This window comes from Rhineura floridana, chromosome 2, assembly GCF_030035675.1.
Source record: "Rhineura floridana isolate rRhiFlo1 chromosome 2, rRhiFlo1.hap2, whole genome shotgun sequence".
In the NCBI taxonomy this organism is placed as follows: domain Eukaryota; kingdom Metazoa; phylum Chordata; class Lepidosauria; order Squamata; family Rhineuridae; genus Rhineura; species Rhineura floridana.
Genome location: NC_084481.1, coordinates 1,747,650 through 1,765,585, shown reverse-complemented (window position 1 = coordinate 1,765,585; position 17,936 = coordinate 1,747,650). Strand labels below are relative to the sequence as shown.

The 17,936-nt window shown below is 42.3% G+C and overlaps 1 protein-coding gene across 1 annotated transcript in view; it reads right to left on the bottom strand.

Moving 5' to 3' along the window:
- Positions 1–17,936, bottom strand: part of COL4A1 (collagen type IV alpha 1 chain) — a 200,916-nt gene that overhangs the window by 69,648 nt on the left and 113,332 nt on the right. Inside the window, exons 24-29 of the mRNA XM_061607562.1 lie at positions 17,559–17,629; positions 12,940–13,131; positions 7,519–7,687; positions 5,649–5,741; positions 5,432–5,536; positions 4,513–4,610 (exon numbers count right to left, since the gene is read on the bottom strand). Of these exons, the coding sequence (XP_061463546.1) occupies positions 4,513–4,610; positions 5,432–5,536; positions 5,649–5,741; positions 7,519–7,687; positions 12,940–13,131; positions 17,559–17,629 (728 nt within the window). The remainder of the gene's footprint in view (positions 1–4,512; positions 4,611–5,431; positions 5,537–5,648; positions 5,742–7,518; positions 7,688–12,939; positions 13,132–17,558; positions 17,630–17,936) is intronic.

Sequence of the window (17,936 nt, the reverse complement as noted above, 5' to 3'; positions counted from 1 at the left end):
TGGAGTGGGTCTTGGAGGTGGGGGGCACAGTACTTCAGTGATTCAGCTTCTATTGTTAGGTCAGTTTCCAGAAAGTAGTTATTGAGAAGGGGACACTCTTCAGTGCTATGGGAGATGTCCTGCAGCATCCAACATTATCACTGGAAGCTCAGGTAGCCTTGGTGACTGGGAGTGCCTATTTCTAGAACAGACATGCCCCCTTTCAGACAGAGATGACTTGGCCATTGTACTCCATGCTCTGGTAACTTCCAGATTGGATATTCTCTATGTAGGATTGCTCTTGAAGATGACTTTGAAAGATCAACTTGGTCCAAAATACAGCAGCCAGATTACTGCCTGAGGTTTCATTTAGATCTCATATAACCCCTGTTTTAAAACAACTACACTGGTTGCCAGTTTGTTTCTGGTCCCAGTTCAAGGCACTCACATTAGTGTTTAAAGCCCTGAACAACTTAGGCCTCAGCTATCTCATAGACTGCCTCCTTCCATACAGATGTTCTCAGTGTTAAGATCAGCAGAGAGGGCCCTTTTGTTAGCTCCACCAACCTCAGAAATTCAAGGGGTGGCAGCCCGGGAGGGGATTCTCTGTGGGAGTCCCTAAGCTATGGAGTGTCCTCTCCAGAGAGGTGGGTTTGGCACCTTGAAAATGTAGTTTTTGTCATATGCTGAAGACACAGCTCTTTATCCTGGCCTTTGACACCTGATATATATATATTTTGGACCCACCCTAGTCTCTTGACTTAAATTTGTCTTAATTGATTTTAACATTGTATGCCCTGAGCGACAATGGTGTCATATAGGAAGAAATGTAACAAACAAAAAACAAACACCTTCCTTCTTGCCTTCTAGGTCCAAATGATCCCTGTGAACCACTGAAGTCCTTGCCAAGAAAGAAAAATAAAGAATGCAATTGTGCACTTAATAAAATCCGGTTCTTAAGAGCTCCAACTTTGCCCATCTTAACCAACTGAAGTAAAGTTGGTCTGGAGTCAGATGCCCCTTCTCCTGGAGAAACACAAAGTATTTGGGCCTGCCTGAATGCTTCAAGAAGAAGTACCAAGCCATGTATTGGGAATGCCCTCCACCAGTCTCTGGAGAAGATGATCAATATTTGAACCGTCACTACTGCTAGTACCAGGAACTATAATAACAGAAGTTAGCCCAAGCTGCCTCCTCTAGGATGCACCCCTTGATGTGGTGAGGGGGTTTGAGAGTGTTGAAGAAGCTAAGAGCAATGCCGTCAGGAGTCTAGACCAAGAGGCTAGACTCCTAGCAGGGGCACCCAAGGCGGAATGGTCAAAGCTGAAACACCAGACTAAGATGCATCCAGACTCAGAGGAAGGTAATGGTAAACCACCTCTGAATGTCTCTTACCACGAAAACCCTATGAACAGAGTATCCAAAACGCAACACGAGATAGTGCTGGAAGATGAGACCCCCAGGTCAGAAGGCACTCACCGAGCTACTGGGGAAGAACAAAGGACAAGTACGAGTAGCGCTGTGACTAATGATGCAGCTGGATCAAAGCCGAAAGGAAGCCCAGAGGCTGATGCGCACAGATGCGAAAGGACAGTCCTGAGTTGTACGACGCACACAATAGGAACATGGAATGTGAGAAGCATGAACGAGGGAAAGTTAGAAATCATCAAGCAAGAAATGGACAGCATCAACATTACAATAGTTGGTGTGAGCGAACTAAAATGGACAGGAATGGGACCTTTTCAATCAGGCAACTACAAAATATTTTATGCAGGAAATGAGAAATTAAGAAGAAATGGGGTTGCTTTAATAGTGAGAAGCGATGTAGCAAGAGCAATTAGGAGCTACAATGCAAGGTCTGAACGAGTTATATCAGTGAGATTAAACAAGACATCATCCAAGTCTCTGCTCCAATGGGAAATGCAGAAGAAGAGGAATTGGAGAGATTTTACGCAGAAGTACAGGAAGAAATTGATCACACACCAAAACAAGATGTGCTGATAATCATGGGGGATTGGAATGCAAGAGTAGGGAACAGAGAAGAATTAGGAATTGTGGGGAAATGGGAGCTAGGAGACAGAAATGAAGCAGGAGAAAGACTTATTGAATTCTGTGAAGCCAATCATTTGTTTCTTGCGAACACATTGTTTGAGCAACCGAAAAGACGACTGTACATGAGGACATCACCAAATGGTCAATATAGGAATCAAATTGATTATATAATTGGTAGCAGAAGATGGAGAAGTTCCATACTTTCTCCAAAAACAAGACCAGGAGCAGACAGCGGTACAGATCATGAACTGGTTGTATCGAAAACCAGAGTAAAGCTAAAGAAGACCAACAAAGCAATCATAACACCAAAATACAATTTAAATAACATCCCAGAAGCATATAAAGATCAGATAAGGAACAGGTTTGAGGCTTTAAACTTAGTTGACAGAGAACCAGAGAATGTTGTGAAGTCAGAGACATTATCAGGGAAGAATGCAAACAGACAATACCTGTAGTTAAAAAGAGAGAAAGACCTCAATGGATGACTGAAGAAACTCTTCAAATGGTTAGAGAGAAGGAAAGCAAAAACAAAAGGATAATAATAATAATAATTTTAATTTATAAGTCGCCTATCTGGCCAATGGCCACTCTAGGCGACGTACAACTTAATTAAAATACATCATAATAAATACTGTACAAAGGAGATAGAAACACAGTCAGAACCCTAAATGCAACAATACAGCGACTAGTACTTCGGGACAAAGAGAACTATTACAATAGTTACTGTATAGAAATGGAAAAGGACAACAAAATGGGAAGAACAAGAGCCCTGTTCCAAAAGATTAGAGAAATGAAAGGGAAATTTGAACCACGTGTAGGGATGTTGAATAATCAGCATGGGAACACACTGACTGACCGAGATAAAATAAAAGGAAGATGGAAGCAATACACTGAAGAACTCTATAAAAGAGATGGCAGGATGACAGATTCATTCATGGAGGAACAGTATGACGAAGAACCAGAAATTTTAGAATGCGAGGTGAAAGTTGCTCTTAAAATACTTGGAAGAAACAAATCACCAGGATAGATGACATACCAATAGAGTTGTTACAAGCTACTGAGACTGAATCTGTCCAAATTTTGACAAAAATCTGTCAAGAAATATGGAAAACTAAACAATGGCCCACAGACTGGAAGCGTTCCAATATACATCCCAATTCCAAAGAAAAGGGATCCCAAGGAATGCAGTAATTATCAAACTATTGCCTTAATATCCCATGCAAGTAAAGTAATGCTCAAGACTCTGCAGAAAAGGCTCTTACCATACATGGAGCAAGAAACGCCAGACGTCCAAGTTGGATTTAGAAAGGGAAGAGGCATCAGAAATCATATCACAAACATACGTTGGATAATGGAACGGACCAAGGAATTTCAGAGGAAAATCACCCTGTGCTTTATAGATTACAGCAAAGCCTTTGACGGTGTAGATCATGAAAAACTATGAAATGCTTTAAAAGAAATGGGGGTGCCACAGCATCTGATTGTCCTGATGTGCAACTTATACTCTGCACAAGAGGCTACTGTAAGGACAGAGTATGGAGAAACCGATGGGTTCCCCATCGGAAAGGGTGTGAGACAGGGGTGTATTTTATCACCCTATCTATTTAATCTGTATGCAGAACATATCATGCGGAAAGCAGGATTGGACCAAGATGAAGGAGGTGTGAAAATTGGAGGGAGAAATATCAATAATTTAAGATATGCAGAAACCAGTAATGATATGAAACAAATGCTGGTGAAAGTTAAAGAGGAAAGCACAAAAGCAGGACTACAGCTGAACGTCAAAAAGACTAAAGTAATGACGACAGAAGATTTATGTAGCTTTACAGTTGACAATGAGGACATTGAACTTGTCAAGGATTATCAATATCTTGGCACAGTCATTAACCAAAATGGACACAATAGTGAAGAAATCAGAAGAAGGCTAGGACTGGGTAGGGCAGCTGTGAGAGAACTAGAAAAGGCCCTCAAATGCAAAGATGTATCACTGAACACTAAAGTCAGGATATTCAGACCATGGTATTTCCAATCTCTATGTATGGATGTGAAAGTTGGACGGTGAAAAAAGCAGATAAGAGAAAAATCAACACATTTGAAATGTGGTGTTGGAGGAGAGCTTTGCGTATACCATGGACTGCAAAAAGGACAAATAATTGGGTGTTAGAACAAATTAAACCAGAACTGTCACTAGAAGCTAAAATAATGAAACTGTGGTTATCATACTTTGGACACATCATGAGAAGACATGATTCACTAGAAAAGATCAAAATGCTGGGAAAACCAGAACGGAGTAGAAAAAGAGGAAGGCCAAACAAGAGATGGATTGAGTCCATCAAGGAAGCCACAGACCTGAACTTACAAGATCTGAACAGGGTGGTTCATGACAGATGCTCTTGGAGGTCGCTGATTCATAGGGTCGTCATAAGTCATAGTCGACTTGGAGGCACATAACAACAACAAGCCCAAGTTACTCATACTTACTTTATGTCCTTGTACCCCTGGTGTACCTGGTAACCCTGGGGGACCAAGATCTCCCTTCTGTCCAGTTACACCTGGTGGGCCTTGCTGACCTGGAAAACCTACAAAACCAAAGATATAATACTGCTCACTCTCATAGATAATGTTAATGTTCTGTACTCATTCTAGAAACCTTATTTTTTAAAAAAATCATAGGGAATGCTTGGATTTGAAAGAGAGGCTGTGCTTGTTATCTGCTACTGGCCATACACTAGTGGGCAGTGAGGTGGCACAGGTGGGGGATTGTTGCTCTTCTGGCTTCTGAACATGGCAGGTCGCTGACTGAGAGGGAGAGGCACGGAGGGCTCAACCCAGTACAGTGCATGGCGGCAGGAGCGTGTCACCCTTGTGGCCACCTTGGGTGATGGCAGGCATGCACACTGACACATGAGGTGCCAACTGGGCATATTAAGCCTGTATGTGTGTCTATGCATGCACACCCACACAGGCGGAGGCAGGGCCCATGGCAGGCTGGTGCCCGAGGGCCTGCGGCAGGCTGATGCAGGCACTGCTAGCCTCTCTTTAGTATACTGAAAACAGTGATAACAAGAGAAAAGGAACTGATTCTCTGATATGTGACGCTTCTCGAAGGAGCCAATTTGCAGCTATGTGATACTCATGTGTTCAAAAAGAAAAGCCAGGATTGTCAAACCTCAGCTCCACAATAATTTTAGTCTTCTACTTTTCCCCGTAGCTACCTTTCCCTACATATAGTAAGATTTCCTAGATTTAAATTAACCTCTAGAAGCAGGGATAGAAAACATGGTATTCTCAAGATGTTACACAAACAGTATATTATATATTTATATCTACCCCTTCCCTCACAACGTATTAAAATACAAAATATTTCAACCACAAAATTATAATATCAAACACAACACACCTGGAGGCCCCGGAGGACCAGGAAACCCTATTCCTGGTGGGCCTGGCAGACCTTTTTCACCAGGCAGGCCAGGTCTTCCTGGGATCCCTGGATGTCCTTTGTCACCTGTGCAATTAGAAATAAAATGAGCCACATTTAATTCTAACACAACCAAGAGCATTTGGGTGGAATGGGAGAGCTGCAGAACAATTTCCCACATTAAAATGAGACCGAGTACCTTGGATGCCTGCAATCCCAGGAACGCCAGGAACACCATCTGCTCCAGGTAAACCAGGCAGAGAAACGGCACGCCCAGTTTCACCTTTGGGTCCTTGTAATATAAGAAAAAGAGACATGCCTGTTAATTTGCTTTTCAGAATAAGCAACATTATCTTGATCAGGGGTCGCCAACCTTTTTTGGAGCAGAGGTCACATTTCAAATTTTGAAAGAGTACCTGGGGCAACAGTCACAAAAAGGCTGCATGGGGGGCATGGCATAACAAAAAATTAGAGAGTGGTCATGGTGAAGCTTTTCCCATAGTTGTAGTCCATTCTAGAAAAGGCTTGACCTGTTGAATTTTTGCCTGCCATACAGGTGTTAAAGGTACAAGTCTAGGCTGCCATCCTGTACCCTCTTACCTGGAAGTAAGCTCCATTAAACACAAAGAGACTTACTTCTGAGTAGACACATATACCATTGTACTGTAATTTATCTATACAGTGAATTCTTAATGAGTCCCTGGTCTTTAGCTCCTGCACAGCAGGAGACATGCCTAAGCCTCTTTGCAAAGTTTTCACTTTTACCTTTTGGGGAGAGGGGGATTCTTTAACATTCACCCACACTAATTGTGTAGTAGTATTTGCAATTTATTATTATTGTCCAGGCATTATCTGATCTCAGGTGAACCCAGCACAGGAAAGATGCATCCTGGTTGCTAAGGAAAAAAGAGGGGCGATTCCAAGGATTAAAAACAAAAACAAAAAAACAGACGAAGTGCAATAAAAGCAGGATTACCAGGTCAGCTGCATCCAAAACCCTCAGATTTCAGGGGTAGTCCCTAGTGATGTCACAGGGCAGGGCCTTGGAACCAGCTGCATCCCACTGGGGGGGGGAAGGAGGAACGTCTTTCTCCTCACCCCCCAACAGGATGCAGCCAGTTCCAAAGCCAAGGGGGTGCAACAACAGGGCTAAATCTCCCCAGGGAAGGGAGACTGGGGGCCATTGTCGCACCCCCATGGCCCCAGAGCTGGCTGCATTCAATTGGGAGGGCAAGGAGGAAGTTGCATGCAGCCAGCTTCGAAGCCAGAGGCGCTAGTCAATGGGCCTAGATCTCCCCAAGGAAGGGAGATTTGGGACTGCTGTCATAGCCCCTTGGCTTTGGAACTGGTTGCATCCCACTGGGGAGGGGGAAGGAGGGATATCCTCCTCATCCCCAATTGAATGCAGCCAGCTACAAAGCTGGGGGGGTGCATCAAAGGGCCCATATCTCCCTGGAGAAGGGAGATTTGAGCCTGTTACCATGCTGCCTGTCTCAGAGCCGGCTGCATTCAATTGGGAGGGGGGGAAGTTCCTTCTCACTCTGCCAATCGAATGCAGCCAGCTCTGAAGCCTGGGTGGGGGGAGCATCAAGAGGCCTAAATCTCCCTGGGTTGAAAGATTTGGGCCCATTGTCATGCCCCCCCCTCTGGCCAGCCAGAAACCTGGAGATTGGGGTGACTCATCTAGAGACCTGCATGGACTGCTATTTGGCTCTCGCCTGGAACGGCAAGAGCTCGTCTGCAGACATCATACTGCCTAGAACTGTCTCTATTCAGATACTTTTATGCTGAAATGGAAAATTGCCAGATAGCCTTTTTTAGATCTTAACATATATTTATAAATTATAACAATTGAAAAACACTGAGTATTCACTTTCGACCCCATTGGTTTTCTTGTTTCTGACACTACCATGTTGCCCTTTAGAATCTCTAAAAATTACATTATCATATTGCTGGAACAGTTTCACCCCAATTCTAATGCCATTTCTAAGTTTTAAATTTTGTGCAGTTTTTCCATTGTAGTCATGGTACATTTAATAAACTTGTATAACTACCATCAGTAGTGTTACCTGGAAATCCTGGGGTGCCGGGAATCCCCGAAATACCTTTATCCCCTTTATCACCAGGTGGCCCAGTAGGCCCAAGCCCTGGGGAACCAGGAAAGCCTCTATCTCCACGGGGTCCTGGGAAACCATTTATTCCTGGGGGGCCACGTTCTCCTTTTAACCCAATTGTTCCCTGATTTTCAACGAAACAAGAAAGTCATAACCTCTTCAAAATGCACATCAAAAAGTAACATAGGTATTTTATTGTGGCTTCAAAAAGCCTGTTAATATTATTCTGTTAGTTTAATGGTGGCAGCTGGACTAACTATTACGTTAAACAAGCTACAGAGATGGGTTCCAGCCACACTTAACTCCTAAAAAGGTTCAGAAGAGGGCAACCAGAATGATCAAGGGGATGGAGCGACTCCCTTACGAGGAAAGGTTGCAGCATTTGGGGCTTTTTAGTTTAGAGAAAAGGCGGGTCAGAGGAGACATGATAGAAGTGTATAAAATTATGCATGGCATTGAGAAAGTGGATAGAGAAAAGTTCTTCTCCCTCTCTCATAATACTAGAACTCGTGGACATTCAAAGAAGCTGAATGTTGGAAGATTCAGGACAGACAAAAGGAAGTACTTCTTTACTCAGCGCATAGTTAAACTATGGAATTTGCTCCCACAAGATGCAGTAATGGCCACCAGCTTGGAGGGCTTTAAAAGAAGATTAGACAAATTCATGGAGGACAGGGCTATCAATGGCTACTAGCCGTGATGGCTGTGCTCTGCCACCCTAGTCAGAGGCAGCATGCTTCTGAAAACCAGTTGCCGGAAGCCTCAGGAGGGGAGAGTGTTCTTGCACTCGGGTCCTGCTTGCGGGCTTCCCCCAGGCACCTGGTTGGCCACTGTGAGAACAGGATGCTGGACTAGATGGGCCACTGGCCTGATCCAGCAGGCTCTTCTTATGTTCTTAATATGAGTTTCCCAATTGTGTCCATTCTGTTACTGAAATGGGATCATTTAAATTACTTGCTACTTAGAATACAGTTGCCCCTTGTTACCCCTGATATACAGTCATGTTTATAGGTGTCTGCCCCCAGTACCACAGTGGCATAACCAAGCAATTATGCACTTTGCCATCAAGTCACCAAATTTACATGATTTGTGGACTAGTACATGGTGATCATTTTCAGACGTGTGCATGTGCAGCCAATTGAAATAATGTTTATTTGAGCATGATGTAACACAGTGACTCATATATGACACAAGGTGATATGAACAGAGTTCATATAGTCATAACAAACACAAGGATAGAAAAATAGTTTAAATAAGGATAGTGTTGAACAATCATATAAATAATTTTTAAATGTGTGTAACACAACTCATATGTGCACAGGCGCAAACATTTGATATACTATTCCTGGGTTAGCCACACAGGCTCACAGAAATCAGATAGAAATTTGGACATATACTGCGATGAGGTTATATCTGCTTTAATTTTACAAACATCATTGCAGCTGGTTTCAGGCTTTAGAACTTAATTGCTGGAGCATTCTCCCTCAGAAGAGTACAGAGCAGCACATGGAAGGTAAGCCTTTTTGCACTTCCATCTCTTCTGGCATAATTTCATGCCACCACAAGACAGCTGCTCATAGCAAGTCTGGGAAGTTTCTACAAGTGTTGTCCAAACAGGTTCATACAGTCCACCATTCATCTAAATCCAACCACAGCTTGTTGGGAAAAGAAGGGCAGACCTTGGAACAGTGGGTTGTATCCAATTTAGAGTAGACTCACTGATATTAATGGGCCTTGTCTTGTGTAACTGTCTGCCTAATCTCAGAACAGAGAGCAGGGCTTCTGATATCAATCTTAGGTAGTAGGTAAGCTCATGAAGAAGCAGAATAGTTCCTGAAGTAACCTGGCTCCAAATCACTCAGGGCTTTAAAGGCTGGAGCCAGAACTTTAAATTTAGCCTGAAAACAATCCAACATCTTTGGGCTTCAGATAACAATCTGAACCCTGTCTTCTTAACTAACTGAAGTTTCTGGGCTGTCTTGAAATGCAGGCTCATGTAGAGAGCATTACAGCAGTCTAGTCAGGAAGTAAGTAGGGCATAGATAACTAAGGCCAGGTATATTTTCCAGAAAAGGGCTTCAGCATGTTATGTGGGAGATCTTCGAGCAATGATGTTGTCTTTAACTGAGATGCAACTGCAGAGGCTGCCAACCTTTTCATTGTAGGGGTTAACCCTTTCCTTTATGCTGTTTTCATATTTGCTGTTTCAATGCAGCAAATTGCATCTCCCAGGTTGTGGTTTGCCCCACAGAGGAATGGAGATACAGGTTTCTGTAGCACAGGTAGACCACAAACCACAGCTTGGGCAAGTGCAAGGGATTTTCATCAGGAAAACGGTATAGGGCAAGGATTAAACCAGTGGTGGGGAACCAGTTGTCCTCCAGATACTGCTCAACTATAATTCCATCATCCCTAACCACTGGCCATGCTGGCTGGGGCTATGGAGTCCAGGATCTGGAGGTTTCCCAGCCCTAGTTAAATATTCTAAATCCCCTGCTCCTGTTCTGAACAAATTGGCAACTTCCCAGTGGCTGCATTTCAGTAATAAAAAAATAAGTATATCAGGAGCAAAATCACAGATCTCCTCATTAATATGTAGTTTGGCCCTTAGAGCAGCATGATAAAACCAAGTAGGTAAAAGAGTCTCATGTTCACACATTGCAGATAACCGAGATGATACACTATGAATACCTCTGTGGCATTAAAGGAAAAAGACATCTTACAGGTCACAAAAAGAGAAAGAAAAAAGCAAAATGTGCAGCAGTAGACAAGATCAGATAATGTGGTTGGAACACAAAGCAACAACAAAAACAAAAGTAACAAGAATACATTCTATGAATTAAGCAGGGTTGCTTACTTCCCATTGCTTCAATGGATAGGTGTACAGCCATTGTCAGTTGGAACCCTAATTTTATGGCTTTCCATGTGAAATAGAAGTCCAATCCTAAACTAGCATATATTACAAATATACTGCAAACAATATATGACATTGGTCATTACATATATTACAAACAAACATGTTGGTGTCCGTACTAAGCACAAGGGTGTAGCATGTCACAGGAATATAGCAGCACTATATTCCAGCCAGGGCCAAAAATTCTATTGTCATATTCAGGATACAAATATTATTTGCAGGCATAATCCACATTTGCACTAGCAAACTGGACAACAGTAAAGAGAAAGTGTGATGGCAAGACAATTGCATTAACAGTTAAATGTTGTAATAAAATAAGCAGAACCAGGACTTAGACTCCAATATTATGGCAGTTGAACCTAATGAGGTATCCGGAGCACGGTCTTGTCCTCACTTATTGGATGAATTTCAGTTGGTACAGCTTGAGGACGTTGACAAGGTACTTGGACTGGTGCGTGCAACCACTTCCGTACTGGATCCTTGCCCCTCTTGGCTAGTGAAAGCTGCCAGGGTTGGAACTGCCGGCTGGGCCAGGGAAGTGATAAATGCCTCCTTGAGAGAGGGAGTGGTCCCCTGCTGTCTGAAAGAGGCGGTGGTGAGACCTCTCCTGAAGAAACCTTCCTTGGACCCAGATAATCTGAACAACTACAGACCGGTTGCGAACATCCCATTTCTGGGCAAGGTTCTAGAGTGTGTGGTTGCCAACCAGCTCCAGGTACTCTTGGATGAAACCGATTATCTTGATCCATTTTAATCCGGTTTTAGGCCTGGTTTCGGCACTGAAACAGCCTTGGTCGCCCTGTATGATGACCTATGTCGGGAGAGGGACGGGGGAAGTGTAACCCTGTTGATTCTGCTTGACCTCTCAGCTGCTTTTGATACCATCGACCATGGTATCCTTCTGGAGAGACTCACGGAATTGGGAGTTGGAGGTACCGCTTGGCGGTGGCTCCGCTCTTACTTGGTGGATCGTCTCCAGAAGGTAGGGCTTGGGGAACATTACTCGATGCCCTGGACTCTCCATTGTGGAGTCCCGCAGGGATTGGTCCTGTCCCCTATGCTCTTTAACATCTATATGAAGCCGCTGGGAGCGGTCATCAGGAGCTTTGGAGTGCGTTGTCACCAGTATGCTGATGACATGCAACTCTATTTCTCCTTTTCATCTTCTTCAGGTGAGGCTGTTGATGTGCTGAACCGTTGCCTGGCCGCGATAATGGACTGGATGAGAGCTAACAAACTGAAGCTCAATCCTGACAAGACTGAGACGCTGTTGGTGGGCGCCTTCTCGACCCAGGTGGTGGATGTTCAACCTGTTCTGGATGGGGTTACACTCCCCCTGAAGGAACAGGTTCGTAGCTTGGGGGTCCTTTTCGATCCATTCCTGTCGCTTGAGGCTCAGGTGGCCTCGGTGGCACGGAATGCGTTCTACCATCTTTGGTTGGTAGCCCAGCTACGCCCCTATCTGGATAGTGATGACCTCGCCTCAGTCGTCCATGCTCTGGTAACCTCGAGATTGGACTACTGCAATGCACTCTACGTGGGGCTGCCTTTGAAGACAATTCGGAAACTACAGCTAGTGCAAAACGCAGCAGCCAGACTGCTGACGAGGACCAGACGGTCTGCACATATAACACCTGTTCTGGCGCGTTTGCACTGGCTACCTATTTGTTTCCGGGCAAGATTCAAAGTGCTAGTTTTGACTTATAAAGCCTTACACGGTGCGGGACCACAATACCTTGCGGAACGCCTCTCCTGCTATGAACCTACCCGCTCACTACGCTCAACATCTAAGGCCCTCCTCCGAGTCCCGTCCCATAGGGAAGCTCGGAGGGCTGTTACTAGATCCAGGGCCTTTTCAGTGGTGGCCCCCGAATTATGGAACAGTTTTCCCGATGAGGTGCGCCTGGCGCCTACTCTTCTATCTTTTTGGCGCCAGGTTAAAACCTTTTTATTCTCCCAGGCATTTTAATGTTTTAATGTTTAATGTTTATTGTTAAGTTAATTTTATACCAAGTGGTTAAATGCTCAAGCTGTATGTTTTTAGTGATTTTACCTGATTTTATTTCACTGTATTGTATTTTATTCCTTGCTGTGAACCGCCCAGAGAGCCATAGGCTAAGGGCGGTATAGAAATGGAATGAAATAAATAAATAAATAAATAAACCGATGTGTCAGACCCTTCTTGAAATCATAAGAAAAATTTAAGCTCAGATGAGCACTTGAATCTGATGTAAGTGTACCTAAAATGTTGGGAGCTACCTAGTCTATCTCAGTCTGACTTTCAAGTAGATAATATGCCTCTACTGCATGTACAAATATTTGCAAGAACATTCCAGTGAATAAGAATTATAACATGGAGGATTGCTATCTGATGTGCATGAGGAGTAGAGGGTGAACATGCTGACATCTTGGAACACAATAAAACTCTATAGTCAATATAACAGAAAGTACCATGGACATACCGATGCACCTTTAAGACCTGGGGCACCTGGCAGGCCATCCCGCCCTGTCCTTCCTTCTATCCCAGGAGCACCTGGATGTCCAGGGAAACCAGGATTTCCTTTTTCACCCTTTAAATTAGGGTCAATGAAAACATCTCCAGGCTCCCCTTTCACTCCTGGGTTTCCCATCAAACCAGGTATACCTGGAGGTCCCTGAAATTACATTTGGATAAGGCATCATTAAAAATCTAATAAAAGTAAACGAAAAAACCAAACAAACCTAAGAATAAAGTACTAAACAGCTTCAGGTTTTAGTGTTGGATGTTGAGATAATCAATAAATTGTCAAGATAGCTCATATTCAGAATTTCTGCTTGCATTGCTATGAAATAATGCAGAACTGTAAATTTAGTGAACTATGAGATTCAGGAGTTACCACTCTTTATGGAAATATAGGTCATAACCTCGATGGGCAAGCATTCAGCTGAGTTTAGATATAGCACCGGATTTTTCAATAGTTCACATGTTCTCAATCTTTGTGCAGGAAACTCGTTTGCTCAGAACGTCAATGGATTTTCCCCAACACCCAGTTTCCCCCCTTGAATATTCCCTCAAACATACTGTTCTATTATTAATTATACTCACAGCTCTCTCTCTTTCTCTCTGTGCCACCCCCTCCACTCTAATAATCCAAACTCCAAGTGGGAGGAAGCAAGCCAAGTCTCACTCAAGTTGACTCTAGGCTTGCTGAGGAGGGGGTGGGAGGCACTGAAAGCTGCTTTCCTCTTTCTTTTCCAAAAAGAAAACAGCCAGTCTCTGTTTGCTAACATGAAAACTGACCAGCCTCAGTCGCAGAGAAGAATGAGGTGGAGGTGGCGAAACTGCTTTCCTTTCCTTTATCCTTGTTATACAGCCACAAGAGTGGCTGTACACTATTTCATAATGTTAAATTAAAAATACCCCCATGCCATTCTGATGATTCCCATAAGCTCAGTTCAACACGAAACCTTACAAAACTCATAGTCCTGAACTGGGACTTTCGGGAAGGGTGACTTCGCCTGTGCCTGCCTTTGAGACGAGCTCTCGTCTCAGAAGAAGCTTTTCCAGTTTTAAAATCAGTCAGAACGTTTTTTTTTGACTGGTAAAGACTTTCTCCTGGGCAGGGAGAAACCTAGAGATTAACCACAAAAGCTTGTGTTTGTTGGGGGGACTGGATTTCATTAGTTTATGAAAGAAGGTTCAGCCAGCAACGCCGGACGGACTTCCAACCAAGCTCTAACTGATTAAGCGAGACGTTTATCTTTTCTTTAAAGATAAACGGATTTTAACAGGCAAGCATCCTTCTTTCTATTTTTATCATCTGGCTTAAATTGTTGCAACAAAAAGAGATTTGTCAATGAATCAGCTATAAAGAATCCCTGGGTGAGTTATAACTCTTCTCTTTCATTCACGAAATTAAGGAGGAAAGAAATCGTAATAGCTTATCTTTGTTTTTTATTGCAAAAAGCTGGCCTGGAATTGTACATTTTAAAGATACAAATGGATGAGGGATTTCTATTCCGAGGAGAAAAATAATAATAATAAATCTGATTTATGAGCTTTTGAGTATTATATGTCTGGGACTATTTTTTCTGGTCTATTTCATTCTGACGAATCTGCTTGTTCTGGATGCCACTAACTGTTTTGATGCTGTGAACTAAATTTGTTTTGCATTCCTGAGCATATAAGAGATAAGGCAGGCTGTGTTGGCTACACTGTGATGTCATCAGGCTTGGAATATTAACCCCTTTGTTGCTGGAATAAGAAGTGGTTTTTTTTTTCTTCGTGGTTTTAAGAATGGCAATCAAGAAAGTGACTGAGAATCTGGAAGTAACTATGTTTCAGAAAATAATGGATGAGATTGAGATAATGAAACAAACCCTGAGACAGGGTAGACAGGAGATGAAAATTGAATTTGGCAAAATGAAGCAGGAGCTTAAACAAATAGGGGATTTTGTGAGAGAGGAGGTTGATGAGATCAGAGATACAAATGGTCAAGCATTAGAAGATGAAAAAAGAAAAATTAAAGGGAAGATGCAAGCCCTGGAGATTGGAACAAATGTGGAACTGGAAAAAGACTTGGAGTTTATGGATATTAGAGATAAAGTTTACTGTTTGGAATTCAGCGTTGTCTCCGAAGAAATTAATGAAGATATCAGAGATAAAGTTATCAATGTTTTGGATAAATTTCTGGACTGGAATGATGTGATGGAGTTTGACATAGAAAAAATCTATAGAATTAATTACAGATATGTGACAACGGAAAAACTTTCAAGAGATGTGCCAGTGCATTTCGTAAAAAAGAAGAATAGAGATATGACTTTACAACAATATTTCAGCAACACATTCAGAATTGATGGCAAGGAAATATTTGTGATAAAGGAAATTCATATCAGACTCTTATTATATGACTATGGCTATGACAGCAAGACTATTATGGGACACTGATAATGGAAGAATGGCTACTGAAATTATTGGACCTAACAGGATTATTATGGGTGCAAGGATGGAAGATGGAAGATGGAATTAGCATTGATAATGGAAGAATGGCTATTGAAATTATTGGACCTAACAGATTTGATAAGATGGATTAATTGACATGTTTATTTGGAGAAAAATTGATAGATATATTTCTCAAGGAGTTGAAACCTCTCTTTGACTTTTTGTGGAAAGAATAAGGTGATGTTTATGAGATTTGATGATTAATTAAGATAACTACTGGAGGAAAGTGATTTTGTAATATAATTTAAGAGACAGGTTTGTTATATATTGTAGACCTATAACTGATCTGCGACAAATCGGAAGTCAACATTTTATTTTATTGTTTAATTTGTATTTTTGTTTTGTTTTGTTTTTGAAAATTTGAATAAAAATTAATGATAAAAAAAACAACTCATAGTCCTGAACTCAGAAATGCCTGCTTAACAACCCTCTAAATTTTCATGGCGATACACAAAACAGTCAGGGAGAATTCAGAGTTCAAAGTGTAAAAAGAGAGAGAGAAAAAATCTAGGCCCTGTTGGACTTTTTTCTGTCAGAGTTCTCATAACTGGTTGAAATTAATTAAAAATCAGCCGTGTTCACAGAGTACCTGTAATCCCATCAATGACCTTGCCCATACTCTGACCTTCATCTTCTGCAGTTTAAAAGTTTAAAAAATGCCTCACTGATTTTTAATTAATTTAAGAAATTTTGCATAGAACTCAATGATAATGTTGGGCATGCTCAATAAGAACCAACTGTCAGTGTTCTAAAAGCCAGACTCACAGCAGCTTGGCTTCCCTAATCAGGGGGCAACACCCATGCCAGGCCTTTATTTCACTTGAGATAGTCACGGCTTCCCCAAAGAATCTTGAGAAGTGTAGTTTGTGAAGGGTGGTGAGAATAGACTCCTTTTCCCCTGACAGATGTCCAGTGGCCAGAGTGGTTTAACAGTCAGCCTCTCTGACTGAAGCTCTGTGAGGAGAATAGAGTGCCTATTTACTCCTGTACAATCATGCTTAGGATAGGTGAAACTGACCTGAGGGAAGCGCAGGTGGGGGAGATAAGGGGAGGAAGGGGAGGGGAAGGAAGGAAGGTGGAGAGAAGAGGGAGGAGAGGAGACTGGGTGGGCGGGCACTGGGCAGAGGGAAAGCCCATTTCATTTCCAAAAGGAAAACATTGTGAACAGTATCATTCTTTTTCAGCGTTTCCCCCACATTTTTATTCTATAGCAGGCACATGTAGCCTCCCACCCAAATTTAAACCAAAGCTGTCCCTGGCCACATCCACACCAGACCTTTATTTCACTTTAGACAGTCATGGCTTCCCCAAAGACTCCAGGGTTTGTGAAGTGTGCTGAGAGTTGCTAGGAGAGGCTCTATTCCCCTCACAGAGCTACAATCCCCAGAAGAAGGGCTGAAGGTTAAACCACACTGGCTGCTGGAGCTCTGTGGGAATAGGAGTCTCCAAACAACTCTAAGCACCCTTCACAAACTACATTTCCCAGGATTCTTTGGGGGAAGCCATGACTGTTTAAACTGAAATAAAGGCCTGGCATGGGTGTGGCCACCTCATTAACCAAGCCAAACAGCTGTGAGTCTGGCTTTTAGAACACTGACGATTCTTACTGAGCATGCCCAACACTATAATAGACTTCAATGTTAAATTTCTTAAATTAATTAAAAATCAGCCATGTATTTTTAAAATTTTTAAACTGCAGATGATGAAGGCCAGAGTATGGAGCAAGGTCATAATAGGATTGCAGGTACTCTGTGAACATGACTGATTTTTAATTAATTTCAACCAACTATGAGACCACTGACAGAAAAAGTCCAACAGGTCCTAGATTTCTTTTCTCTTGTTTTACAATTTGAACTCTTGATTCTCTCTGTTTTGTGTATTGCAATGAAAATTGAGAGGGTTGTTAAGCAAGCGTTTCTGAGTTCAGGACTATAAGTTTTGTAAGGTTTTGTGTTGAAATGAGCTTATGGGAAGCAGCAGAATGGCTTGGGGGGTATTTTCAATTTAACATTGCAGAATGTGAAAAATCCATGCTGGCTATAGTATACACCCACTCTTGTGATAAGAAATGGCTGTGAAGTGTTTGGATCATTTACTTACTGTTACTCCTGGAATGCCCTCAGATCCAGGAAAGCCCCTGTCACCTTTAGCACCTGGTGGTCCTTGAATACCTTTTAAAATTTGGAAAAATAATTTTTAACTTACAGGTATGAAGTTCTATTAACAAACAGTTTTCATTGTATTTGCTCTTGCATGATTTGATATTCAAAGAAAATTAATTTAAAATGTTTTTTTAAAAAGTAAAACATTTCCAGAAGCGGTAAAAGTATACTGCTGGAAAAAAACCACTGTTTGTTAAGATCTAATAATGTAAATTTTGGAACTATTCCACGTGATTTTCAAATTCGAACTTTTCTTTTAGTATTATACTTGAGCTACCCATGATGGAGCGCTTGTGGAGCAGTATCTTCTCCCCAG